The following is a 27,888-nucleotide window of genomic DNA, read 5'->3' as shown; positions in this document are numbered from 1 at the left end:
AAAAGCTTAAAAATAAAAACAAGTGTATCAATGTTAGCCCTCTTTGCTTCCGCAGATAATATAGAAAGTGTCATTATTGAAGTTAGCCTTTAATTTTTAAATGTGTTCAAGGTTAAGATTGCAAGCACTACGTATACGTAATATTTGGTATAGTATTCTCGAAGTAACAAAAAAACCGCTATAAAATATAGCTAAATAATCAACACTAGCTCGCGCTCTAGCCTGCTTGCTGCTCTTTAACTATCTCTCTCATTCACTCAGTTGGTTGCTGCCAGAGATGCCCATTGACGTTTACGTTCCGTTGCTCGCTTGTGTCTTGGAAGCGCGTTTGCTTGGGGCTGGCTGCCTGGCCTGGCCTGTTGTTGTTTGGGGGGCTCAGTTTGTCGTTTGCACGCGCTTACGCCGGGTCGCAAAACCCAACACAAAAAAAACACAAAAACCAAATAAGAAAACCAAAAACAAAAATCACGTAAAACCTAAAAAAAATTGGACTTTTGCTTCTATTCCATTTGTTCTGTGTCGCGTTAGTGTTTGTCGTCGCTGATTTCACCGCTAAATGCGAATATTTGTTTAGCTATTTACTGTAATATGTGTTCACTATTATTTTTACTCTATTTTTTAGTTTTACTATGTGAGTGTGTGTGTGTGTGTGCATAAAAGTATATTTGTATGTACATATTTATACCCTATTTACATACATAAGTGGAATAAAGGGTATTTCGACTTGACCATCTAAGCGTGTCAGCGATCATCGAGAGAGAGAGAGAGAGAGGGAGAGAGAAAGGAAGGAAAAGAAACACTGCTGCAAACATGCATATATTTCCAACATTACCGTTAAGAATTTCAAGTGTTTCTCTCCTTACAAAACTGCAGAGTACATTGCAAGTCGTTGTCATTTTGTTGTCGTTTAAAAATGTGCACAAATTTTTCTTTTAACAAAGTTCAAAGCCATAAAAATGGTCGGCCAAGAAAAAGAACCAACAAAAATACAAAATCGTGAGATATGCGAAATTTCTCCCTTTTTTCTCTCTAGTTCTCTCTTTTCAAATGTAGTAAGGGAGCAATACCCAGAGCCGCCCACATAAATATATTTTTATTATGTTTGTTTGTTGCGAATTTTGGCGTCAAGCAAAATGCCGTCAAATGCAAATTAGCTACGCCCCCTCCCAGCAGGCACATAATGAGAGTGCGAGGTAGAGAGAGAGAGAGAGGAGAGCAAGAAGAGGGGGCAAAGGAGATTGACAGGCAACTTGTCCATATCCATAGCCAGATATTGTCGTCATCTATAGAGCAAAACAAAACCAAACAAATCTTTCAGTATTTCAAGGTTAAATACTGACATAAAAATCTGTTTTTAGTTTGCTGCGAGAGACTCATAAAACCATCATTCGAAAAGTTCAGGCCACCAACTTTCGTGTTTTCGTGCCCAAAATGACCAACAGAGAGAAAAAAAAAACAGAACACTTTCGCATAAAAATGGTTTTTTGTTTTGCCCCGTTTTGTTTTTGTCAACTTCAATATATCAAATTTCCTCTATATGAGCTTAACAGTTGGCCCATTTTAAGAATGCACATTAACTGCAAAATGAACAGTTTTGTCGACTTGAAAATCTCGCAACACAAATCTCATCTTGATTACCAGACACATATGGATGGATATATTTAAGGTTTCCAGATACTTTAGATAACCCTTCTTAGGGTTGAATAGAAGTAAATTTCCTCAATATATACATGGGGATGTAGCTCAGTGGTAGAGCGCTCGCTTTGCATGTGAGAGGCCCCGGGTTCAATCCCCGGCATCTCCAGTTTTTTTTTTTCCTATTTTTTTCTTTCTTTTATGGCTTGAAGTTACTATTTTTTTTTATATTTTCACCAGCGCCATACTTATGGAATTTTTATAGGCTATTATAATATACGAAATGTATTATTAGATTATTAGAAACCTCATTAGGTGGAATTCGTTAAAAACCTATCTTGGATCTCTAGTAAAATCAAGACTAACTCATTCACAAATCTAGGGGCCATGTTTAATACAATATTAGTAATAAATTTTAGCTTATTAGCAAAGATTAAGAAAAGACGGCTTATCCTTATCGATTGACATAGTTCAGCTTGACACATAATTACATATGTATGTATGTATATGTATTACCTCATACATTTCATGTAGGTGTAAGAGTGTGATGCACTCTGGTGACTAGTCGTGGCAGTGATTGCTTCACTTTAGAGAGAAAGAAAACAACACACGAAACCAAACCCCACCATTAATTCCAATTCAAAATTGTCAGAGTAGTTAATGCCTCCCCCCCATTCTATCCCCCCCCCTTTTGCGGATGATTCATTGCATTGTATTTATCATTGTTATCTATATTGCTAGAAGTATGCCAGATAAGATTGTACAGACGATAAGGCAGTTGACTTCATTGAGTTGATCTGCAATTCTCTCTGAGTCGACCATCCTAAGACAGGAAATGCAATATGTATTTGGATTTCCAGTAGCCAGCCACTTGTGTCAGATTTCAATAAAGGGAAGGGTTTTCGCTTTGATCTCTGACTCCAAATCTCTCTGTGGGGGCACATCCGCCATAGTTGGTCTTCTGTAAGTATGATTTTTGTTTACTTTAGCAGAAAGCGTTAAACGTTAATCACAATGATGATGTTGATGATGATGATGATTGACGTCGTTTGCCCTTAAGTAAGTACAGTTGTGCTTACAATTTCCACAAGCTTTTGTCTCGTAAAAACTGATGCAAGTTTATTTTGTCAGCGGCATTTAAATGAACAAAAAGTACATACATAAATGATCGATCGTTCGATGGCTTATTCAAATTTCAAATATTTGTACAACTTCGTTGTCCCTTTCTCCCTGCTCTCTTCATCTATCATTCTCTCCCTCTCTCTCTCTCTATAAATTAAGTTCTATAAACAAATGGAAATGGCCATAAACAAATAACAAAGCATAATTGCTCATGTTTGTACGCTGCTGCCGCTATATGCCTGGCTGGCTGGCGACCAAAGACGACCTCCAAATTCAATTAACAGTTTTTGACGGTGATTGGAGCTGGGGAGCTAGTCGTCGGTCCCAGTGATGGCTTTTTAATATATATTTTTTCCCTCCTAAAGAGGGTTTCAAGATCTTGTTTAGAAGTGTGACAAAATTACCTAGTTTTTTGTTGCTGTTTTTCCTACCCGCCCTCGCCTCTCTATCTATTTGCTGTTAATTGTGATTGAATTGGGTGTTAGTTGCGTTCTCAATTCAAAGTGCTGGCTAACCAGAAATAGAAATGAGCTATCCCTCCTCTATATATACATACATACATATACGTACTTTTCAAGTTAAGTCCATTCCAACTACTTTGACATCGATTGGAGAGAATTCGCGAGTTTAAGATACATATTAGTTTTTAGTATAGTTTCTGCTGGCACTAGAATTCTAATTGCAGGTTATCTATAACTGACCAGAATTACAATTATAACAGGAACATTATATACTCCTTCCTTATCAAGGCATTGCATTTCAGTTAACAATTGATAAACAGACAATCATCGAGATAGTGCAATCCTGTAAATGATAGATATTTGTTAAGAACAGGAGAGAGAGAGAGAGTCTACTAGCTGAAACAGGCCTAGATTTGCAATAGGAGCAATAATTTGGGTTAAAACTTTTGTCGACTTCTGAATTTCAGATACAGTTTCAGTTCTATTCTCAGTTCAGACGGCATTTCCTTCTAGTTTCATTAAATCCGGCCCTGTTTTAACCCAATAGAAATAGAAGTTGTAAAAACAAAAGTATTTAAAAATCGTTAAACGATAAATTTCGATTTCTCTACATATCGAAATACAATATTGGTACAAATATTATCGATAAATCTATACTGATAACACACACACACGCACGCACTCGCATAGAGCCAATTAATAGATAAGACTGACTCAATTCACCTGTCCCAGAGGGGCGTCGTCTAAAGTGCTTCATGGGGGGAGTCGAAAATGTTAATCATAATATTTCATCATATTTACAGGATACATCGATTTCTATTCTAACCACTGAGAAATCTGAGAAATGCCTTGGCCTTGCCCCCCGTTCATCTAACTGCTGACTGACTACGCTGCTCCAATCCTTGAATTACCTTTTCGCTCGAAACATTGCGGCGGTGGTAATCACGCATGCCTTATCATCAGTCCGTCTCATTGGGGGCGCGCAATGCCACGACTTGCCGGAGAGAGACACCAAACAGCAGCAGAACACTATAGTGGAGGAAACTGTGTTTGAAGAGCGAATCGGAATATACATATGTATATACACACATAGAAATAATCAGAAGACTCACAGATAAAGTCAAAAAGAAAGAGAATTTAAGGTAGAACGCCGTTTCATCGTTTCATTATTATTATTCATACGAGAAGTATGTAAGAGTCTTTTTTGTATTATGAATAATTATTGGCCATAAAGGGAAAACAAAACAAAACAAACATACAAACAATGCAAAATATCAAAAATCTCAAGGATCCCACCAGATGGATTTGCAGTCTGGGAATTTTGTCACTACTAGTTCTAATTGGTCAGGTGAAACCAGCGGAACTAGCCAAGGTTATATGTAGGGATCACGATACAACCATCACCTGTGATTGCAACAATGTAGGGGAGCAGGTGAGTCGATACCATAACCATTTTGCAAACGATCTTTTATGGCCCTCTCTCTGTTTTTAGAACTGGGTGCTACCTCAACTTAAGGGTGCCGTAGATCGTATAGAAGTACGAAATTGCCCTGATCTCATCGTGGAGACAAATACACTAACATATACCGAAGGATTACGTAAAATACGTTTTCAACATATCGGTCAACTTGTCTTGCATGAATATGGTTTAAGTGTATCCCGTTATGCCAGCAATAAGGCTTTGATAGTCGAATTCGAAGATGTTAATTTCCATTTAATCGATTCGCATGCCATCAATGGGAACATTGATGAAATATCATTTGTGGGCGGCAGCATTGAGAAGATACAACCATTCGGTTTCACCACCATTAAAGAACGTGCCATATTGCTTAAACTGGAGGGTGTCACCATACAACGTATAGAAAGTCAGGTGAGTCAGTCAGTCAGTCACCTGCTAGCCAGTTGATTCTCATTCATCACTCTGCCTTCCTCCTTCTCACTCTCCCTCTCTCTCTCTCTCTCTCGCTTTGCAGGCGTTTAAAAAGTTCTCCGTTGAACAAATGATTATTGCCAATTGCCATTTCACAGGCAATTTACCAACGCGTGCCTTCTATGAGGTAGAAGTGCTCAATGAGTTAAGCATCCGTAACAATCAGTTCCTTGAAGTGCATTCGCATGCCTTTGCTTTAAAGTGTAAGTTTTTATTATATACATACAGAAATGGCATCTCATTTCCATATTTTTTATCATATTGTCTCTAGTTATCTCCAAACTAAGTCTGAGCGAGAATCGTTTTGTCTCCGTTGATGGGGAATGGTTAGAGGCTCTTATACGTGATGCCATTACAATGCGTTCCAATAATTTTGGTATCACCAGCGACATAGCCTTCCGTAGCTTGAGGGTACATCGTGATTACAAATTGAGTGAACGTCTGGAATTACGTTTCCATAACAATACCGTACGCAGTTGGCTTCCCACGTCATCGGTTATAGCGGTTGATGGCCTTAATAAGGATCAGGAGAATGCCGTCGTAATTGCCTCACCTTTACCCTTACATTTCGATGATCAATTCTCATTGAGCCTACGTGAAGTTCGCTATGATAATGCCTGGAATTGTGATCAATTGGACAGAAGTGTGGAGCCGCCATTACCACGAGCCAATTTCTTTCGCCAATACAGTGAACAATTGCTCTTCCAAAGGCAAGCACCCGAACGCAGTGGAACGGTAGTGAATGAATTTGTGCCACTGCGTCAAATCATTGCCGAGCAATGTCAAGTGAGTAGCTATGTGGCATACATTGTGGTGGGCAGTGTTCTCCTGTCCCTGCTATTGGTGGCCATTCTTCTGCTGCTTTGGTGGCGTCTGGCACAGCGACGTAAACGTCGTAAATTGGATGTAGTGCAGCCAGAACCGCGTACCTACAAGGAGACACAAATTGTATACCAAATCGAGAATGCTGGCCTGCTCAAGACTGATATGTAGTACCATACATATACCTAAACACAGACAAACACACATACACAAAACACACACACAAATACGTAGCTGAGAGACGCTAGCAGCGCCGCTAATTATCCAAGAAATATCAACCACCAAGAGAGACCTTTTGTTGTACCAAAATTCTTAGCTTACTAATTAATTAGCTGTATATACATATACAAACATATATATCAAGGATATATTTATCAATATATAAACATATATGCCAATAAGTTGCCCTGTAAATATTTATGCCTGATAATAAATACATAGTATATACATACCGAAGTATTAAATATACAAAAAATTCATTTCAGTATGGAAATAATCTTTAAAAACAAATCCAATCATTTAAACTTTTCAAGGCTTTGCTCTCAATGCACCAGAAATCGAATGATAAGTCATAATAACAATAAATTCAACTTACCCTATGGGCAAATACGATTCCAATGCCTGATGTACGGTCAATTGTGGCTCGGATAGAGCAAAACCCTTTGATAGCAAGCCATGATGTGAGCTTATGGTATCCTCTATGCCACTGATATCTTCCATATCCTTGTCATCTGTTTCAAAACAATAATAACATATACACAAAAGGTGAAAAACATTTTTGTCGCCTTCTCTTACCTGGCAAATTGAGATCCTTTTTCATAAGATTGGCACTGCACATGCCACCCAAATAGGCTAGCTCCTGTTCCAAGCGGATCAGACACGAATTGCTGGCATTGATCTATAAAAAAGAGGCAATTAATAATAATAATGATGAGAGGGAGTGAGATGGAAAACCTACCGCTGTGGGATTGTCATAGCCGACCACTAAGCATTTGAAACCATAACGATTATTATGCGGATCCTGGGCATATAGCGAAGCTGTTTCCAAAGAGAATTCCACACAATTGCCAGGCAAAATGAGAACATTCTGAAGCCAGTTTGAAGCGCTGAAGAAAAGAGTTTAGCCGTTAGTTAGTTTAAACATTATAAATGGAGGTCCCTACTTACGTATTAAACTTTTTCACCACAATCCAATCCCTGTCATTGGCATCAGAATTGTTTATAGGATGCGCTGTCCTGCAGCAACTTGTCATCGTTAATTGGGCATTGCGACAATTATTCGTGGTTGGCTTTCGACCAGTTGTTGTTGTGGTTAGATTATTGTCCAGCATATCATAGTAATCGTCACCCGAAGATGATGCTGCAGTAGCAGCTTGTTGACAAGTCGTTTGATTTGATACTGTCGGACGCATTGGTATGGAGAGCAAAAGATAATCCTCCAATTGGGCTGTACCACATTGGGGATCAAATTCAATTGTCAGCCATTGGACGCAGGGTGGAAATTCGACACGATAACAACTAATCGTGGCACTGCGATACGGATGTTCACTCTCCACCAGACAATAGTGATTACTTGTGGTGCTATTATGGCTAGTGGTGGCCGATGGAGGACCTAGTAAATGATGATCAGTCTCCGAGCCGCCACCACCAACACTTCGTTGCTCTTTGGATGATACATGCAACTGATTGAGGGCAGCGATATGGGGCAATATCTCCTTGATTAGACCCAAAATTTGCACTGAACTCTTGGGATCACTGCAGGCCAAATTGGCCATGTGACCATAGACTAGCGGGAGCAATGTATGAAACATATTCGAGGCAGCCAAATTGAAGACTTCAAGTAATTGTATGGCAGGCACTGAACCACCGACAAGGACTCCACCACCACCACCAGAAAGAACGCCGCCCCCCGCCTGCCATGCCCAGAGCTGGTGCCTCCTCCGAATCCGAGTGAATCAATTGTTGAGCTGCTTGCACGGCAGCTGATACCACCACAACAGCTGCTGGTTGCTGCTGTCCTTGCTGCTGTTGCTGATCAGCACTCAATTCATATTCTGCCCGCTGCTCATTGCCATTCAATTTGGCAGCCATTTGTCCGTTGCGATAATTCAAATCGGCCGTCTCCTCGACACCAATCTCGGTGGCACCTATTTCGATTTCCATTTCGAAAGGATTGGTTGATGAACGCTTTGAATCGAATTTCAATGTTTCCATAATGCCCTTGGAGAACGATTCGATGCGTTTGCCCAAATCTCGACCCACTGGATCCACCATGACAACTGGCGGCAAGGCGGCAGTGCGTGAATTATTTGCCCAATTGATGTCCATGTGCTCCTCAATCGGTGTGATATTGTGCTCCGAGTCAATAGTCTGCGTGTGATTCGAACTGTTGTCGGAGGGCGAGCAAGAGGCAGCAGCCATGGCATTGCGTGCCAAAATAAGTAATTCAGTGCATTTCTTGGTTATATCGGATGCTATCTGCAGGGCTGTATCCCTTGTAGAGATCTCATGGGCATTATTCAGATTCCCCAGCATGGCAGCAGCTCCATCCACCACGCCAATTCCTGCACCTGCTCCTGCTCCTCCACCTGCCCCGCCGCCACCAACAACATTTCCCTCCTGCTTAATAGGTGTACTATAATACAGGATGCACGGCAATTGTCCACGGGCCGGAGTGGTACCATTGAAACTCAGGTCACAGGCATAAAAATGGAATGTTGCCCCGCATGGTCCACGAACGGATGTTAGCCCAGCATCACCCGAACAGGTGCGTGCACCCTGCGAACACAAACGCAACGCGTATCTCGCATGCTCCTTAATATGCACCGGATGATCAAATTTAATTTCAGCCAAATCATTGTGCACCGCCTCCTGGTCATAGCTACCCGATACGGATTCCAATGTCTCCCATTTGTGTTGCGGTTGCAGATCAGCCGTATTATCGTATAGCAATTCCAATTGATAGTCATAGCTCCCCGAACCGGAATAGACCATGGCGCCGGCCACAGCAATACCAGGACGATCCACCGAAAAGGCAATAGCATCAGGTCCAAAATTTCCCGTATTCCATGTGCGACTCAAATCGCAGCGAGCAAATCTCGCCCCAGTCGAATGGAGTGTTCGTGGTGGCAGGAATAGCTTATCATATTCCCCCAGCACTGTCTGATAGACAATTTCGGCCAGAACACGAGCCAAGAGATGGCAACAATTGTCAATAAGCCCCTGATTGATACTCGTCGCCGATTGATCCAAATGACCACCCAGACTGCGACTATAGATGCTCTCAATACGGGCACGTATGGGACTGGCAATGATGTCCAGCAGACGCACCAGGACATCCTTAAATGTCCACGAATTGCTTAGGAAGTCGCTTTTCTCCTGTTGGGTGCGATAGATCATCTGCTCCACAAGTATGGGATATTGATGGGCCTCTGTCGATGAGAGCATTGGCAGACCAGAATTATCACTGGGACTTATAATCGATTGACGATCATTGCCCGCTGCATTCAGCAGGGCAAATGTGGCTCTCAGTTTAACTGTGGGTGAGCATAATCCTGCCAAAATGGCACTTAATAGACGCGAGTGCAAGGCACCGCGATCCATTTGGGCCAATAAATCGCATAGGCAATTCCATTTTAAAGATGATGTTGGATAGAACGCATCGAAACAAGCCACAAAACTCAAATGACATTCATCAAGGATTTCCAATACCAAAGCATATCCTGAAACGGGAGATAATTAGGTGCACTCATAGTTCAGTATAAGTAAATAAGGAACTCACCCTCATCTGTGGCTATGTCCTTAAAGATGTCATCACAAAATATACCAATTAATAGAGCTCGCACATTGCCAATGCATTCAGCTAATTGAATATTCTCCATGTTGGTCTTACGGGCCATGGGCGTTGTGGAACCACCGCCTCCTCCAACTCCACCACCGGTTCCTCCTATAGAGGCCATAGCCGTGGCAGCAGCTGCCGATGCCTCACCAAAATATTTAACTACAGCGGCGGCATTACTAAGCACTCGTGGTGAGTTTTTATCTGGGGGAAAAGTCATACCAAATGAGACCAAATCAAGTAAATGAAAACCTTTGCTTACCCTTGCCCGCCTTAGCCTGGAGTTTGGAGAGGGCCGCTGCCACCATGCTAGAGCTACCAGCCTGGGCGGCTACTACAGCGGCTGCTGCCACCGCATTCGAGCGCTGTGGATAAATCTCATTGGTGTACTTGCGCAGGAGACGCAAACACGACTTGTTCACGTAGCCCAAGTACTGCAGAGTTTGCTGCAGCTGAAGGGGACGGCTGCGATCGCGTTGTTCACGCAACTGGGTCTTAAAGCTCTCCCAGGACCAACTGAGCAGGACGACTAGACTCTCGAAGCACTCACGACTCACGCTATTGGCAAAGGCACGCGAAATACGCTGCACGGGATCCGCATCGAGGGGCGCCGGCGTCTGTTTGCAATCTTGGGTAACTAGACGATACAAAATGGCTGGAATTTGTCCAGAATTGACATCGGTGCCATTATTAGCCTTCTTGCTGGACTTGAAACTGAACACCACCTGATCCTCGGTGGTCACTGAAGCCTGGCCGCATGAACCACAATCGGAGGATGGGCCGGCTATGCGTGCCCACACCAAATACCATCTGCCGGCTGCAGCATTCAACGGTTTTGGTAGCAGAATGTGATGTTTACTCCTGGCGGCACACTCGTAGGGCACCTCCTTGGTCTCACTGATTAGAACACCTTCCTTTTCATAGCCACCGCCATCGGATCCGAGGTCATAGAGCTTCAGTTTGCAGCTGTATTCTCCGCGTCCGCCAAACATGCCAAAGCCACAGATTACGATATCCGTATCGGCAGCAAATCGAATGGCCTCCACACTATGCCCAGAATAGCCCCAACCGCCACCAAAATTATCGAAACGATTGACCACCTGATACTCGCCACTCTGAGCCTCTGCGGTTTGATGCGGCTGCTTCGGCAATACCTGCTCAAAGCAACCGGGTATATTATCCTGCGCCGAGGTCAATATATCCAAACAGGCCAACAGATTGAGCGATGCCTGCGAGCGGGAGACTCGTGCATCTGATTTACTTGGCAGCGATAGCTCTGGCGAAAGCAAAGCTCGATAATTGGCTGCATTCTGCAAAGAGGAGGATGAGGAAAAGATTTAGTTTAATTACCATTTCGAATGTGGTAAAACTCACCATATCAGTCTCAGCAATATCGCTGGCCACCACATTGTGGCAACGCAGTTTTTTGGCCAAACCATCAAAGACCCAAAGAACATTATAACTTGGATCCATGGCAAAGGCTATTTGTGATGGTGGTGTTGTCTCTGTAGGTGACTCCTGACGTGACGCGCTTCTCAAGCGACGTTGTTGACGCTGTTGTTGCTGAGATGAGGCTGCCGCTGCTGTTGCTACTCCGGGAACAGCTGATTCCCCTGACTGATGATGCTCCTCGAATATTTGGTTTCTTGCCTCATGCATACTACGTGACATGTGCTCATTGATGGGCACTCCGGCAGTGGCAGCCAATGCTACTGAAGACACCAGCACGGATGGAGATTCAGCCACCACAAGAGGCGGTGTGTCCACATTTCGATTGATTTCCGGTTGAGTTTGCGACGGTTGTGTTTGCATTAGATCACAAAAATTCGTCTGATCCCTATAATGGGCTGTGCAGCTGCCATCACGTCGATTGATGGTCAATGTGTGAAAGGACAAATGAATGCTTGGAATAAGCACTGGAAGGATACAAAGTAAATTCACTCAAAAAGGTAACAAATTAATATGATGAACACTTACGAATTGTCTTCTTATTGGCCACCACATGCATTTTTGGCAGCATTTGGGCTGTTATGAGAGACTCGTCAATCTTAATGAATGTCTGATCGCCATTGGCCCCTATCCAGGTGACCTTTTTGCCATACGTGGGACCCAATCCGCTAAGGAGAACGATAGATATAACTTTTACTCTTATTTTTATGTTCACTTTACTTACAAAACAGCTCCGGGTGCACAATTCCATAGAAACTTTTGCCTTTGGGTGAGTCCACAGACTGGTACATTGGACATCATGGGTATATTTTCTTTGGAACCACCAGGTAGAGTGCCAGCAGCCTCAGGTGGTTGGATTCCAGAAATAATGCTGCCTGCTGGCTCCTCTTCCACCGTTGTTGGTATCATCGGTTTCTGGCCATAATCACTGGGCAAACGACCCAGTTGACCCTTCTGATAGTTGCCAAATGTATAGACCATTCCCTTGTGGGTCAATAGCACTGTATGATTGCTGCCAGCAGCCACTTGACTGATGGCTCCTTGAACATGTACTCTCACGGGACCGCTAACTGGCTGCAGATCGCCACTGCCCAATTGACCATATTGATTACTGCCAAAGGTAAATACCTCACCGGCTAGAGTCAACACGACCGTGTGATATAGACCGCAGGCCACTTGAACTACCGGCGAGGCAGTGGGCAACTGCAAGATTTGCGGCGCCAATGGAGCAACACGTGGTGGGTCTTTATCGATGTCTGTCGGTGTAGCACCGCCATTACCACCCGCGGCACCAGTTTCCAATTCGCTGGCCTTCTTCTCCTTACGCGGACGCATAATTAGTGTTTTGGAGCGTTGCTGACGTGGCTGGCACTCCACTTTTGCATCAACTATAAATGGAACAGATTATTATTATAAAAACAATGGAAGAGCATTTCGAGCACACTTCTTACCAATTTCGGATTCCTGGAGAGCTATGCAAGCCGAGCACAGACCACATTTGGCACAGCCAGCATCTCCGTGTCCGCAGGGACAAATACTGCCAGCCAAACGCTGCTCCAGCGGCACATTCAAAGCGGAAACACAGCTCACATTATAGCCCGTGCATTCGCGACAGAGAACACACACACGACACTGGCCCTGGACAAGATTGTGCTCATCGTAGTCGCAGAGTGTCGAGAAATCCACTTTCAGTCGTTTGTCCATGGCCAAGAGATTGGCATAGGCCAGCGATGATGATGAACTGGGCACATCCTTGACGGGCATCAGTTTATTAAACACACGACCACATTGTCCTTTGTTATTCAAACCAAACGAAAAGAGCTGTCCCTTGGCATTTAAGGCCACACAATGCGCTTTACCCAGAGCCACTTTGGTTATATGCTGCTCCAGTAATTCACTCACAAATCCCATAGCATCACAATGGGCCGTATCCTTGCCATACATGATTAGTTTACCGGTTTTGGTGACAAAGGCCGAAGTTCCATTATTGCATGCGGCATGGACGACCACATGACCATCAATTTTGGTCATTTTCTTTGGCTTTACTGCCTTTGGCTGACGGCGATTCTTGCTGCTGTCGCCATCTTCGCCACGACGAGCTGTTCCGGCAAAATAAACAGTGCCATCATCGTTGACTAGCAAGGCATGAATGCCATCATGACCAACTGCCACATGAACAATATGGGCAGCTTTTGATATTATCAATTCGGTTAACTTTAACGTTGGCGTCCGGCCGACACACTTGAGACCCAAGGCCGCCGATTTCCCATAGTAGTAGACACGCCCGTTACTGGCACGCACTAAGCCAAATTCCTTGCCACAAGCCATGCCCAAGACATCCACATCGGCATCACGACAAGGAGCCGGCAACTTGGGCTCAAAACTATTGTGAGCCGATTGTATACGTTGGATTTGGTGTTGATTTAGAAGCTCATCCTCGAATGCAGCATAGCCTAACGTACGAAACTTTTTTCTGGCCAACTGGAGTGGCAACTCGAATGGTGGTGAATCGCTGCTGTAGCTATTATGATATAGATTCAGTTTCTTTACCACCAAAGTATCCTGCAGAATAAAAAAGAAAGATTTAATGAGCTGCCTTTTCTAGAGATAAATGGCTTCCACTTACATCTCGATTACTGCAGATGGCATGCAACGAATCGTCGTCCGTAAAGAGAACATAGTTCAGACCCTCACGCATGGGCAACATATTCAATGGGCTCATCGTTTTCAGGGCAAGTGTGTCGAGGCCAACCATTTGCAATTGATCGGCATTTCGACGGCAATTCCGGCGATAGTATAATTGCCCTCCACTGTAGCCCAACCAGGGATTACGCTCACGACTGAAATCCTCATTTTGGGCATAAATATGCCCTTTGTATGAGCCGCCAAATCCAGTGCCAATTTTAAGCAATACTCCGCCATGCAACAAATAGATAAACACCCCATCACAAGCCATGGCCGGAGCGGCAGAAGAGGCCGTTGACGATATGGCCGATGGCAGCTTAAGTGAGAACTAGAAAACATATTGGACACGATTATTGTTAGCAAGTCTAAAGTTTTCCAAAAATTGCTCACCTCATCCACGAGAGAATTGTGCGGCACACCATGACTATGGAAATCCGGACGCGTTGGCTTATTCAGGGCGGCACTGACCACCGTATGCTGCAGTGCAGCCAAAACGGCTGGCAATTGAACTATCTGGGCTGACAGCTGACGCGGGGACATTAACATGGCGGCAATGGCCTTTAGCATTTTGCCCGTATCGCCTCGAGCAATGCAAAGTCCCAGTAATGCGGCGCATGCCATAGCCGACCAATTGGCCTCGGCTCCGGTTGTGGAACTTAAGGCCGCCGGCATAGTGGCCAGATCGAGCAGTAAATCGTACAGAGGATTTATAAGTTCTTCCGGTTCTAGTTTAAATGACTCTGGTTGCTGACCTTGAATGACGTCGAGTAATGCCTTCAGAGCCTTGGTACAGAGCAGTGGCTGGATGTGTCGAGCATCCGCTATCAGTTCAAACAGACTCCGCAAGCCGGCCCCAACGATTAGAGGTACTGTGGCATATACGGGCTCCCGCTCGACGGGCTCTTCGATATCGGAATCGGCATCACTGTTGGCACTATCGCGACGTGTACGTTTGTCGGCCTGACCACCGCCAGCAGCAGCTGCTCCTACAGCGGCACCAGCTCCCGCGCCACCTGCTCCGCCAGCAGCTGCAGCCCCGCCGGCGGCACCGGCTCCTCCGGCCCCAACAGCAATGCCCGCGGCTGGGGCATGGCAGGAGCAATCCACCAAATTGCTGACCATACAACTGCCCGCACAGACCAAGCAGCAAGAGGATCCCATATTGCCAGACCACTTCTTTAAAGCTGCTCCGCCAGCTCCACCATTGCCGTCGTGAAACAAGGCATAACGCGTCTCGGCCTCCAGCACTGTAGACCGAATGGCCGAGAAGACAGCAAACTTTGAGGCATTTGGATCCAGTTCAATATGCGCCACCGGAAACGATGGCATTATCAACATTAATTGCTCTTTAACCAACGGCGGATCCAAAGGATTCACAATGCCGCCCAATAAGTTCCCTCCTCCATCCAGGACAGCAGCAGCAGCTGCCAATGCTGCAGCAGATTTCTCTTTGCGACTTTTGCGCTTGGTAAGAGCTTTTCTTTCATTTTGCAATTTTCTACAATAAAAAAAAAACGACAAATTCAAATTCAAATTAATACACCATCGAGCAGGCAGAAGCAGCATTAATGCAGGTCGCGAGCAAACAGCTGATTCCCAGCTGACAGGGCTGCCACACTGTTTTGATATTTCAAATGACCGCCCAATCTGAGCAACCCCCCTCCGGTTTAAATTAGGGGTTGGAAGGCATAGCAAAATCGATCGATTTTTCAACCCCCCTCTAGCCGACGACGACAATGCTAACCCACATCATCATTGTCTTTGTCCTGACGGGTCGGAAATGATATTACCTGCGTGTATTATTCGTGTATAATTCATAAAAATGATCGCCATATTTCATAGGATTTAGTAGACCGACCATAGCTTTAACTTTAACCCGTACACACTAGTGACAAAATCGATTTTTACTATATACACACCGACGGCGGACAACGACTACGACCCGACCTATTCGACACGGACCAATATGCAATTTTTTATATCCTCTTCTTTGGCTAAATTTTTCGTTTTATTGCACAAACATTAACGCTTAAATGCACAGCGCAAACAAAAAAAAAAAAATTGTATAAATTAAAATAACTAAGAATTAACTATTTTACTGGCTTTTTTTGCGGGGGGCGCTTTGACTAATACATATTTCTTGTGTTTTATTTTGCTGATTTTATTTCCTATTTATAACGGGAGCGCCAGCCGCCGCGAACAATGAAAGCAACCAACTGAATGAGTGGCAACGCTGGCGTTACAGGACATAACCGCCTGGAGATGGACACGAACAAAATTTGAAAATATATCGATAGTTTATTTAGTTACAGTTACGACTTCTCTAGTCATTATACAGTTAGAGATGTTGGACATAATTTCAAATTAAAATAAATAAAAAATATTTGATCATAGTCAACCTGTATTACTCTACTTATGGCAAAGTTTCCAATTGGCCAAGAAATTTAAAAAACCATCGGCATCATCGATATGACAAATTGAACAGCTGATAGTGTTGGCGAATTCGTGTTGGCTGCGCATTATTTTTTTCCCAGTTGGCAGCCCCCACGGTAGAAGCAGCTGTCAATCGTCTACAACAAAAGTGTCGCCAGAAGAAACATTTTACGTAATTTATTTTCATTATTAATTCCATTCTGATTTGTCCAAGCTAAAGCTAATTAAGCAATTCTATTCACTCCCACCATGCAGCATGGGCAACGCTTTGAATCACTATCTGAAACCAGATGTGACGCCCGGCCCGGATGTGGTGCCCAGTTTTGATCCCATGTTGGGATTCGGGTCGCGCAAGGAACGCGTCATGATTGCCACCAAAGAGGAAATGGAATCAGCCAAACTGCCATTGGAGGACCGTGACTATTGTGCCCACAAGCTGATCGCCTATCAGGCCTGTCGGTCCGACAAGTTCCCCTTTGTGTATCAGTGTGCGCACCAGAAGCACGAGTACTTGACCTGCGAATATGAGGATTATGTGCTCCGCATGAAGGAATTCGAACGCGAACGTCGTCTGCTGGAGCGCCAAAAGCGTCTGGATAAAGCAGCTGCCTAGAGACTAGAGAACGTACTGGGACTAACTGGTGGTTATAATTAATATTTTTTTTCTCTCTCTTTGTTGGAGCCGATTAAATGCGATAAATTGGAATAAATACCCTTGCTAGTAAATAATATGGATTCCATTTATGGTTTTTAACAGCCGGAAATCTTCTAAAAGAAAAGTATCAGAATTTCTCTGAATTGTGTCAGAAATCGATTTAACCCAAGGAATGTTCCAAATTTGAGCTACATCATTTGCCCTATAAGAATATACTATCAAGTTTGAAAATCTGCAGAATCTCTTGAAAAACAAAAGAACTTTATATATAAACCATTTTGAACGATCATTCATTATTATTGTTTAAACCGATTCATAGTCATTGATCGCCCGATCTTCATTCGTTACTTTTGGAGAGGAGAAGACAATTTTTCTTACTTGACAAAGTTGTAAAACTGATTAGTAGACGATCTTCTCAAGAAGCAATTTAGAATATTCAAATGACACTTTTTGGCATTCGATCTTCAATAGGAATACCTAATGAAACGAAGGAGCAGCTGCTCCCTTCCTTGAAATACTTCTGCTTATTTTTCTTCTCTTTTATTTATGATCATAAATTTGCTTAATAAATTTTTTAAGAATTACAATTGCTTTGAGTTTTAACAATGAGCATTCGCACACACACACATACACTCTCACATTCATTCACACATACATCCACACGCATGCACACACGCTCTTATCTTTTATGAAATATAAAGTTTGTGTATATATATATATAGATAAATGATCTAGTTAACTAAACTGATAATGGCAAGCATTTGGGCTAATTGGGCGCGTTTTTTGCCTTTCTGGCCACATCTACATCTTTGGTGTAAAAGGAAAAACTCATCTCAACATCTCACTCACTGGGCATGGTTCCCATAACAAGCATTGTCATGATCCGCATTGGCAACCGCATCCGCATCAAATTCCCAATTTACGCCAAAGCAAATACATGCGTCCATTGGTACTGAAAATGCTGCGCAGCATGAAAACCTGTATGAAACCAACACCAATCATTGCGCTTATTTGGATGAGTGACCAATTGTTGACCTTTTGGAAATTTGCTTCCGCTAAATTGCGATCGCGCGCCTCATGGGAACGCAGCATATCTTGCATTTGACGTGCCTTGGTCAGTTGCAATCGAATGCGTCCTATAAAATCCATAATATCCTGGACTTTCATGTCATAGTACTCATCAGGCGAGAGGCCGGCCATTTCGTCCACCTCGTTCCACTGCTGATCACCATGATTTGCTTCACCTTCACGTTCCACTATCAGTTCAAAGAACACAGTCTTTCGATTGAACATACTAAAACTATTGTCGAAACAGAAACGATAGTCCCCCTCCTTCTCCACGGTATGCCGATGGATATTCTCCGGCTTCTTATAGTCACTCACAATGAGCAGGCCAACGGGATCAAGTAAAGCAAAACTGATATCCAAATCTCCATGACCGCCATCGATTACCTGATACTCAAAATCAATTGTTTCGCCCTGCTTCACGCTATGATAAAGGCATTCGATTTTACCGGCATCCACATACACCGTCATTTCCTTCTCATAGGCCAAAACTAAGTCCAATTGAAGTCCAGTCATCAGTATTAGCGTAACTAAACTGAGCCAGGGAAGGGGGCCGAACATTCCCTACATTGTGAGCATTAATGAGTCATTAATAAAGAATGCTATACCAAAAACTTTGTTGACCAAAAAAATCTACCATTTTTTGTTTGTAGCAAACGAGTGGAACAAATGAAGTTGAAAAGTTATTACAATTTTAAAGTGTGACCAAATGCGATAATTTTTTAAAATACCAAATATTACTCGCACCCTTAGGACTATTAATCGCACCCTTAGGAATATGAATCGTACCCTTAGGACTATTACTCGCACCCTTAGGACTATTAGACGTTGCTGTTATAACGGCTAAGTATATTTGAATTTAAATTTGAAATAGCCTAAATACAACATCATACAAAATATGAAAAATCTGAGTATTTTCTATAATCTTGCTCTACAGGTAAAAGAATATTAAAATCGCTTGTGTATTAATAAACTCTTTTTTTTTTTTTAATTCTGCACCTTTCTTTTTAGAAATGACATTTGATTGTGATAACACATTCACCTATAATTTCCCATGCCCTTGTTCCAGTTGAGGCCAAAACTAAACGGACAATGAAAATAAGAAACCAAGGTTTCCCAACATTACCCCACCCCTCTTCTGAATTTCAATGTGTGTGTCTGATACCTGATAAGTTCAAATAGTCCATGGCCTACCTTTTGGCGCCTTGCCTTGGTCTCATTTACATTTCGATTTTTACTTTTAGTTTGTTTCTGTTTTTTTTTTTTTTTTTTTTGTTGTTTTACTTTATTTTGTCAATTTTCTCGCATTTGGCATTTAATTAGAAAATAACGTAAATGCAATAAAATGGCAATTCGGTAATTAATTACACATACACACTCTCGCACGCACACATACACACACAAAGACACAGAAACTTGTGACCATATATGGGCATAAGATACCAACAAAAGCTAAATATGTAGACCCCGAAACAAAAAAATCAACCCAATCATTCACGCGGAACTTTATAGTCCATCGAAATCACATGGAATGCTATGTACATACATACATACATACAGACATATACGATTTTTCAGGGCTAAACTCGTCGAAAATCCATACCCCACTGTTTCACCCATCCACCCCACTTGACCATGTTTCACTTGGCGCCTATCAAAATAATATTTATCATCATTACTTTATTGGTTTCATTTCCTTTTTTTGTCGCTATTTCTGATTACGCAATTCTCCCACCTGATGGAAACACTGAGAATCTTATCACGGCAACGCCTGTGCGCCAATCGGCGTGACGTTGATAAAAAAAAAAAAAAGAAAAACAGAAACTCGATTAGATTATACTATATACATATGTACATATGTATACGTACCAAATACCCCAAAAAAACTGAGCATATACCATATAACATGAGTGAAAGAGAGAGCATATTTTTGGCATAATTTGAAAATGCCTCTTCAACAGAATTTCGACTTCAAAATGTCCTCTAATATTTGCCAATCTTTCCTTCGAGAGCCTAAAAAATGTGAAACTTCCCCTTTTTTCGAATCCAATCTCTTTAAGATACTATCTAACTAATATTTTGGATAGATATACAAAGATATGACTATACCAATTGATTCATAAACTTTCGCGTGGAATATTTACGATCTCTTTGCAAGGGCCTAGACATGATTCAAATTAGGAGGGACTTCAGCAATTTTGTAGACTTAAAAGATGTCCCTCTCTGTCTACGCCCTTGTTTCCTTCCTTGCCAGGCCATAAGATCGTTTTCAGGTAAATTTTGATTAAGCTCTATATCAGTTTTCGTAATATTGTGTGCTCTCTCTTATCACACGAACTTAAATAGATCTGCCAAATGACTCACATACATATGTATGTGAATCAAGTCAAGAAAACAATTGCTCATCTTATCAGTATATTTCATCCACTAGCACAATAATCACCCAAACTAAAGGCACACAGAGACACACACACACAAATATGTATGTATGTATGTAGGCATTCCTTAGAACATAATTGCCTTATAAGTGTTGTTGTTCCGATTCTACTGATATCGGCTGAGGTTGCAAAGAGTAAAAAAAAAACATTACACAAATGTAACTAGAAAATTAAAGCCTTTTAACCTTCACATTTTCTTAGCAAACAAAACGGCGGCACAAGAACAATAATAACAAGAAGAAGAAGGTCGGGCCTCTTTCACTATATCTTTCCATCCTTCTCTCTGCCACTCTCTCTGTTTCTCTCTCAATTCTTTCTCGACCTTTCTCTTCTGTAACCCACTTCCTCACCCCAAATGGAAATGTGGGAAAAACACATGTGAAAAATTGCACGTGCAATGAAAAATGTGACAGACGACGGCAAAAAAAAAAAAAAACAGAAATAATATCAAAGAGCGACGCAAGCGCCGTAGATTTCCCCTAAATTGTGGAGAAACTTCCCCTAAAATCTCAAACATACAAATGTATATACATACATATATATACGAATTGGCGGCGAATTGAATGGAACAACCACCGCAAAAAACACCCTTCAAGTCCTACTCTCAGGAGAGCGATTGCAATCCAGGAAGAGATTGATAAAACAGCTGCAAAATTGAGATGCTATAGCTTATCAGAATACTTGACAGATTTTTAAGTTCAATCAAACTTTAAAATACCGATATCCAAAATACATATACATTTCACTTTTAAAAATATAAGTTTCTTATGGGCAAAGTTAAAAAATTCTATCAGAGTTCTTGAATATCCTAAGATATTTGTCTATAGATATAGTTTTGAACGATTTCAAAATAATATTCACAGAATTTCATTCATAGTTTAATGTTTTTTAAACACTTTGCACCTTTGTTCCAAGTCAAAATCTAGTTTCAATATATATTCAGCTCTTTTCTAACCAAAATTGGGAGTTTTCACTTTTTATAGACCGACAAACACTAAGCTACATATGTATGTACATATGTATGTAAGTACATATTTGTAACAAACAAGAGAGTAAGAGAGATAGATATATGGAGAGCAAGAGCATGTTACATACTACTACCCATAGAAGACCATATTAAGAGTTGTGAATGAAGCGACCCACATACATACAAGCACACACAAACATACACCAAAGATAGGCAAGTGAAAGGTTATGTTGTAAACGTCGGGGTCACCAAACTTTTCGGTGATCCCAAACAATTATTGATCGCTTTCAAGCTAAATGTATGTATGTATGTATGTACATACATACGTAATACAAATAAAACCCAACCTAAAAGACTGCAGTCGCATAAGACCAAAGAGTGATGGTTAGAAAGATGAATAGAGAAAGAGCCACCAAAAAGAGAGAAAGAGGCCAGCTCTCACTGAGAGCCAGAGAGAGAGAGAGAGAACAAGTTGATGACCGGCAAAGCGGTATTTTTGGACTAACTATAACCATATTTGGCATTGCATTTGGTAAAATGCAGTATCTGCTCGCTGCACTGCAGAGAGTGTATACAAATGCATAAAAGAGAGCTAGAGCGAGAGCACAACAAAGAGTTAAAGTGACAGAGAGAGAGAGAGACTTGAGTGGGCGCATGAGCATAGGCTGGGCTTACTCTCCATTACACAGTGAGAGAGAGACCGGAAAACGCTTGACAAGCAGAATACAAAAATCATAAAAATAAATTTGAACTTGAACTTACTCACCCCCCCCTCTAAGCCACCCATTGCCCATATATGCCCTGCCTGCTGGCCTGTCCCCTCCCTTGTCTACCTAAAATTGCCGGCATTACACCCACACATACATACATACATATGCATACATATATCCTTGTCTGCTTTCAATCCATTTGTCAATTCCATTTTTAGTTTTGCGACAAGAAATATTATGGGAAACGGAATCGTTTATAACCGCCATTTAGTTGCCCATTTCCCTCTCTCTCTCTCTCTCTCTATCTCTCTGTTCCAACATTCGATTTGTATGCGATTTGAATATTAAACAATGAACCATAACTTCACTTTACATACATATGTATGTATGTATGTATGTACGTATAGCTTTTCCCTTTCTTAAGTTTCTTATATACTGTCACCTGTTGTGAGCGGCATTTTTAATGGCTAAACGTTTCCGTTTCTTCTTCTTCTTCTTTATGTTGATGATCAAACTTTGATATGATCTATAATATTGGCTATATAAAGGGAGGAGTGATGTTTCTCCCCCCTCTCTCTCTCTCTCTCTCTTTCTCTAAGATGAAACTTTTTTCCATAATCACCCATTTTACCTTGTTACGGAAACAGCTGCCAATTTGGTAAACTGATATGGCAAAAACCATTCGCCAAGTACGTGGATATACCTATGTACATACATATGTATGTATGTATGTATGTGTGTGTTATCTCATTGTATGTGTGAGGGGCTTACGTGGAAACTTGAAGTGTTAAATTCCATTTTGGAATTATTCTATTGCATGAGTCATTTTCTTAAGTGAATTTTCCCTTTTTTACTGTTGTCAGCCACGCCCTTTAAAACACAACATATTATTATTAACACTACGAGACTGTGGTCGAGGTCGCTGCAGATCGCTTCAGGCGAGCCAATGCATCAAGAGTTCTCATTTTGGGTAAATGCACTTATGTACTTAAAGTTGAAGTTATCAGAAAGAGAGGCACTTGAATATGTATGTACATAAATACATCTGGAAGACATGTGTATGTGTGTTTGTATATATTATCAGCCGGAAAGCCAGCCAAATGAATGCTCCCATATTTGTCCAAGGACTGAAAGACTGATGATTAGTAAACCACCACCACAAAAACCACGGCACCACCACCAACAATAGGGACATCAGCTGATTCACACCAGCCCACGCCCTTGTCAGGGTGCCACACCTAAAAACTCAGATACGAACATACAACATACAAAGATTCGCATGCATGTTGGCCCAGGACTAAAACAGGAGTGAGATTGGGAATGGGAATGGGTATGCCAAGGGGAATGAGAATGGGATTGAGAGACAGGGAATTACTTCCGGCTTGGCATGGCGCGTCGTGTCTGCAAGCACTCCTCCCAACCACCCGCATCTGCCACCCCTGACCACCGTCTACTCTAACATGTTCAAGGTTGCTGCTAGAGACAAGTCAAGGCTTAGAACGACCCTCATTTCTCATTCTCATCCTACCCTAACCATGTACTGAGTTATCCCGTTTATTTTTTGGGTTTTATTTTTCGGTGGTGGTAATTGTATTCGCCCTGGGTGGGTCCTGGTCCGGGTCCCGGTCTGGATTCGTATTCGGGTTCGGGTCATTTGCCCATTTCATATACATACATACATATATTTTGGCATTTCGCAAATGCTTTAATTTTTTTCCACCGAAATGCCGCACGTGTCACTTTCACAAATGATGAGAAAAGTCGTCTTTTGGATGAGTCATGAACATTGATTTTTTTTCTACTCTTTTTTTTCGTTTCCTTTCTTTCATTTTGTTGCTCAAAATGCATTTTTTTTTTTCTTCTGCTGTCTTAATGCATTTTGAAACTCTGAAATGGAAATGCAATTTGTTACGCTCTGTTTCCCTAAAGCTCGTCTTCATTTTCATCTTCATCGTCTTCTTCTTCTTGAATGAAAAGAAAATATTTGTAGGTTATGTGGAATGCATTTCTTTTATGCATCTTTATTTCTCCGAATTCCATACTTTCAATGATCTGAAGTGGTCTTGGTTCCTTGGTTGGTCATTTTCTGAGGGATGAGTCCCTCTCCTGATCTTCTTTATTTTTATTATAAAATGATCCTAGGTTATGTTTAAAACGTCGGGGTCACCAAACTTTTTAATCGTTTTGGAGCTAAAATACATATGAAACCCAACCAGTGATCGGTGATCTCTATATGTATATGTATTTATTATAAATCTTCATTTGGTTTTGGTTTGGGTTTAGCCAAGAAATTAGCATTTGTTAATACTTAAAAATTACAAGCAATGATATCATTTATATGTATAATTAAATAATTTACAAATGATTCACGATTCATAGGAAAATAATAATATTTACTAAAGGCTTTTCACACACATACACAGACAGATAAACAAGTCGATATATATATATATATTTATTTATCAATAGAAAACTAAAACAAACGACTAAAGACACGACATTAATTGATAGATACTGTCGGAGCTCTTACCCCTTTCCCCCTCCTTGATTTTCACTTAATTCAATGTACTTCAAGTCAGAGAGTAAGAGAGAGAGAGAAAGATAATATAAATAAAAAAGTCCATCAATTGACAATATTATTGTTAACGATCGGCCAACAACTTTTTCCCGATAGCTGCAGTTGAAACATTATGTAAATATGACAAGTAAAGAAACAACAAAACTGATAAAGTCGACTTTCAGTATATCTACTACTTATGTATATATGAAGATAGGCTTAAATGAAATCTGTTTTTAAGAACCAAATCTTAAAAAAGGATAACATTTTTATTTATTGCATTATTACTTTAGAAAACTAAAAAGATTAAAGTATTATAAACCAATATACCCCTTTCTAGTGACTTGGTAATGAGTATAACAATGCCTCAATGTATCCCAATGAATAGAAAAACGTTAAAAATTAACATTATCCAACTCAAGATAAGATGTTTGTTATGTCACACAAGAAAATCAAAGTTAACTGGGTTAACAATAAAGGCAAACGGTAATATTTGTGTCAATTTTTCTGCAAATTGTAGATATCCAACTGCATAATGCACTCCCAACTCAATTCAACTTTTGACCCACTGTGGCCCTGTGCAAACGGTTTCTCGAAAACGGTTAGCTCTAACCAATCCGTAAGCAAAAGCTTTCTTTTTGTGTGAAACAAAATCTCAAGAGGAAAAAAAAACGGTATCAGAAACTCAAAAAGTTTGGACTTTCGCAAAAATTAGCCTAATAATTGAATACACCAACAAAAAAAAAATAGAAAAAATATAAACAAAAATACATTTTTGTGTAGTTGCTTTGTTGTTGGTTTATTTGTTTTTTGTTTTTGTTTCATTTGTTATGCGCAAAGCCTTCACCCAAATTCTAATTAGCCAGTGAAAGTGTTTGGCGTCTTCTTTATCTAGTTTCCTCTTTTCTCCCTCTCTCTCTCTCTCTCTCACTCTCTCACACACATCAGTCTTAATACTGTAAATGTTTGTTAGACAAAACAAAAAACAAATTCAATTTAATTTTTGCAAAGATTTTCAATAAACAAAATAAAAGTGAAATGTTTGCAAAAAAAAAAAAAAAAATAACTATACGAAAACTGAGATAAGAAAAATTTATTCAATTTTTTTTAAAGGTTTTTTCTTTAAATTTCACTTTGGGCATTGCAGTTTTTCAACAATTTTTGTTTCTAATAATTCATTTAAAGACTTTTTCAAGGATTGTCCCTAAACCATTTATAAACAAAAGACTATTTGTTTATAGACTACGAGACGTTTGTCGAGAAGTTTTCACAATTTGTAAATGACAGATTGAGACAATTTGGAAACCAGAGATGACCTCAATCGACTATAACTTGTGTTCTATTTACTCGATCTTATTGAAATTTAGGGATATGATGATCCAATGTAAGAGTTATCTCATTAGCAAAATTCTGAAAGGTTTGATGGCTAAATCAACTTAGATTCTCATGCTGAACAAGAATATAGATATGTATATACTACGTCGGTCTTGTCTACGCTACAACTATCTGATCAATATCAATTTTATAATACCCTAGCTACGCCCTTGTTCTAGTCTAAGTCTTATAGAGATAAGCCTAGTTTCAAATCCATTTTATAACAAAAATCTAGAATAGTGCTTCGAAATATTTCACACAGCCTTCAATTATAAGATAATCTACAACATATTCAAATTTCATAAGAATTGGTAATACGCCTAACCTAAAGATCCCCTTGTAAGTCATTTGGCAACTTGACAAATTTCGTCTACGTCTTGCAATTGTTTTTTCCTTACTCTATCGCACACACATACATCCACACATATGCTTGGATGTATAAGTATAGTAAGCCCAAGACCAAAAAAAGTCATCAGACATTCTATGCGACCAAATTCGGCTTCAGATCATATATACCATATATAGTATCTCTAAGTAGTAGTTTCCTCTTCCCCTCGCTATAAAAATGATCACAGCGGATGCAATGTCTTTAAGAGTCTTAAATGTAAAACCAAAAATGATATTGCATTAAAGTTACCCTATAAAAAAAGACACAAATTATAATATTTTTCAAATTCAAATTACAAAGGCATGAACTTGGAGTTTGTTTAGCTTAATCCCCTTATACCCTTTCTGATATCCCCCCCATCTCTCTGTCTCTATCTCTCTGTCGCTCTTCATGTCGATCTCAATCTCCCTTTCTTTTGTCTCTTGAATGAATCCCATTTAGTTTACACCCACAATTCGTGTGTGTGTGTGTGTGTGTGTGTATATGGTCAACGTTTTTTTGCGTTTCCGCTTGATTTTTGAAAAATATTTGAATTTTCTACTTTGTTTTGGTCAATTGGTCAAGATTGGAAATATGATAGTATGTCCTCGATGCGATGATCCTTTGACTCTTTACTTTATTCTGTATCTATTTTATTTTATTCTATGTTTTTTTTGAAAAAGATTCAACAAAAAATTACAAAAATTGCGTTTTATTTACTTTTTTTGGAAAGAAAACCAAAGAAAGACAGATAAAAAGAGAGAGAGAGAGGGAGAGAAGTTTTTTTTCAAAATGCCAACGGCCAAAAATGGGCAGCAAATTAAAGCCTCTGTCGCTGTCGCAGTCAACGTCGACGTCACATCGAAGTCGGCGACGACAGCTCAATGTCAATGGCTTTAACTTGAAAAAAGCACAACAACAACAATATGGGAGAAACAAAAAAATAATTAACAAAACAAAAAAACAAAAAGTAAACTAAAATTAATGCGAAATTTTACCAAAAATGTCGACAATGCCAAATTTTCTATACCCTTGCTATATAATTCCATATATGTCGTCTGTCTCCTGGATAATAATATTTCATATAGACAATCGATAATGAAAACTTAACTTTAATTTTTAAAACTCTTTAATTTCAATTAATTTCGAAAATGTTTTCATTTGTTTTCATGAAATGAATGCCATCAAAATATATTTTAGGGTACAAGAAATCCCAGAAAATACATTGACTTTGTCTCCATCTTCTTCTTCTCCTTCTCCTCCTCCTCCTTCTTCTCTCATCACGTTATGTGAATTTATTTTGGCTAATCTTTTATATCGTTTTCAGTAGGGTCAAATACAACAAATAACGAAGTCCATATCGATTTACCCTATACCAAA

The 27,888-nt window shown here is 40.6% G+C and overlaps 4 protein-coding genes, 1 long non-coding RNA gene and 1 other non-coding gene across 7 annotated transcripts in view; 3 read left to right on the top strand and 3 right to left on the bottom strand.

Moving 5' to 3' along the window:
* The window catches only part of hiw (highwire), a 42,932-nt gene extending 26,845 nt beyond the window's left edge, over positions 1-16,087 (bottom strand). The window contains 14 exon segments of the mRNA XM_068303864.1: positions 6,566-6,701; positions 6,766-6,868; positions 6,929-7,076; positions 7,138-7,883; positions 7,885-9,692; positions 9,752-10,012; positions 10,071-11,118; positions 11,183-11,724; positions 11,786-11,925; positions 11,982-12,645; positions 12,709-13,819; positions 13,884-14,270; positions 14,333-15,440; positions 15,733-16,087. Of these exon segments, the coding sequence (XP_068159965.1) occupies positions 6,566-6,701; positions 6,766-6,868; positions 6,929-7,076; positions 7,138-7,883; positions 7,885-9,692; positions 9,752-10,012; positions 10,071-11,118; positions 11,183-11,724; positions 11,786-11,925; positions 11,982-12,645; positions 12,709-13,819; positions 13,884-14,270; positions 14,333-15,440; positions 15,733-15,803 (8,273 nt within the window). The 5' untranslated portion in view covers positions 15,804-16,087.
* Positions 294-6,426, top strand: LOC137587441 (uncharacterized). 2 transcript variants are annotated; one of them, XM_068303866.1, is made up of 5 exons: positions 294-469; positions 4,022-4,650; positions 4,711-5,088; positions 5,192-5,351; positions 5,420-6,426. In XM_068303866.1, the coding sequence occupies exons 2-5, from the start codon at positions 4,483-4,485 to the stop codon at positions 6,139-6,141; spliced, it is 1,428 nt and encodes a 475-aa protein (XP_068159967.1). In that variant the 5' UTR covers positions 294-469; positions 4,022-4,482; the 3' UTR covers positions 6,142-6,426. The 2 variants fall into 2 exon arrangements, with proteins under 2 accessions (XP_068159967.1, XP_068159966.1); XM_068303865.1 differs by having other exon boundaries at positions 294-583.
* On the top strand, positions 1,733-1,804 carry TRNAA-UGC (transfer RNA alanine (anticodon UGC)). Its single transcript has one exon. It is a non-coding gene; the product is annotated as a tRNA-Ala (tRNA).
* LOC137587442 (uncharacterized) lies at positions 2,346-3,681 on the bottom strand. Its single transcript, XR_011033926.1, has 2 exons — positions 3,328-3,681; positions 2,346-2,596 (listed from the first exon to the last, which is right to left on the bottom strand). It is a non-coding gene; the product is annotated as an uncharacterized lncRNA (long non-coding RNA).
* A 299-nt stretch (positions 16,088-16,386) lies between the features above and the next one.
* On the top strand, positions 16,387-17,104 carry ND-B18 (NADH dehydrogenase (ubiquinone) B18 subunit). The gene is made up of 2 exons (XM_068301418.1): positions 16,387-16,547; positions 16,631-17,104. The coding sequence occupies exon 2, from the start codon at positions 16,632-16,634 to the stop codon at positions 16,986-16,988; it is 357 nt and encodes a 118-aa protein (XP_068157519.1). The 5' UTR covers positions 16,387-16,547; position 16,631; the 3' UTR covers positions 16,989-17,104.
* A 444-nt stretch (positions 17,105-17,548) lies between these two features.
* Positions 17,549-18,797, bottom strand: opm (opossum). The gene is made up of 2 exons (XM_068301407.1): positions 18,733-18,797; positions 17,549-18,659 (listed from the first exon to the last, which is right to left on the bottom strand). Exons 1-2 carry the CDS (start codon positions 18,733-18,735, stop codon positions 17,937-17,939), a joined length of 726 nt encoding a protein of 241 aa, XP_068157508.1. The 5' UTR covers positions 18,736-18,797; the 3' UTR covers positions 17,549-17,936.
* Between the last annotated feature and the right edge of the window lie 9,091 nt (positions 18,798-27,888).

Source organism: Drosophila tropicalis, unplaced genomic scaffold (genome assembly GCF_018151085.1).
Source record: "Drosophila tropicalis isolate 14030-0801.00 unplaced genomic scaffold, ASM1815108v1 contig_158, whole genome shotgun sequence".
Classification (NCBI taxonomy): Eukaryota; Metazoa; Arthropoda; class Insecta; order Diptera; family Drosophilidae; genus Drosophila; species Drosophila tropicalis.
This window is presented reverse-complemented; position numbering and strand designations above follow the sequence as displayed.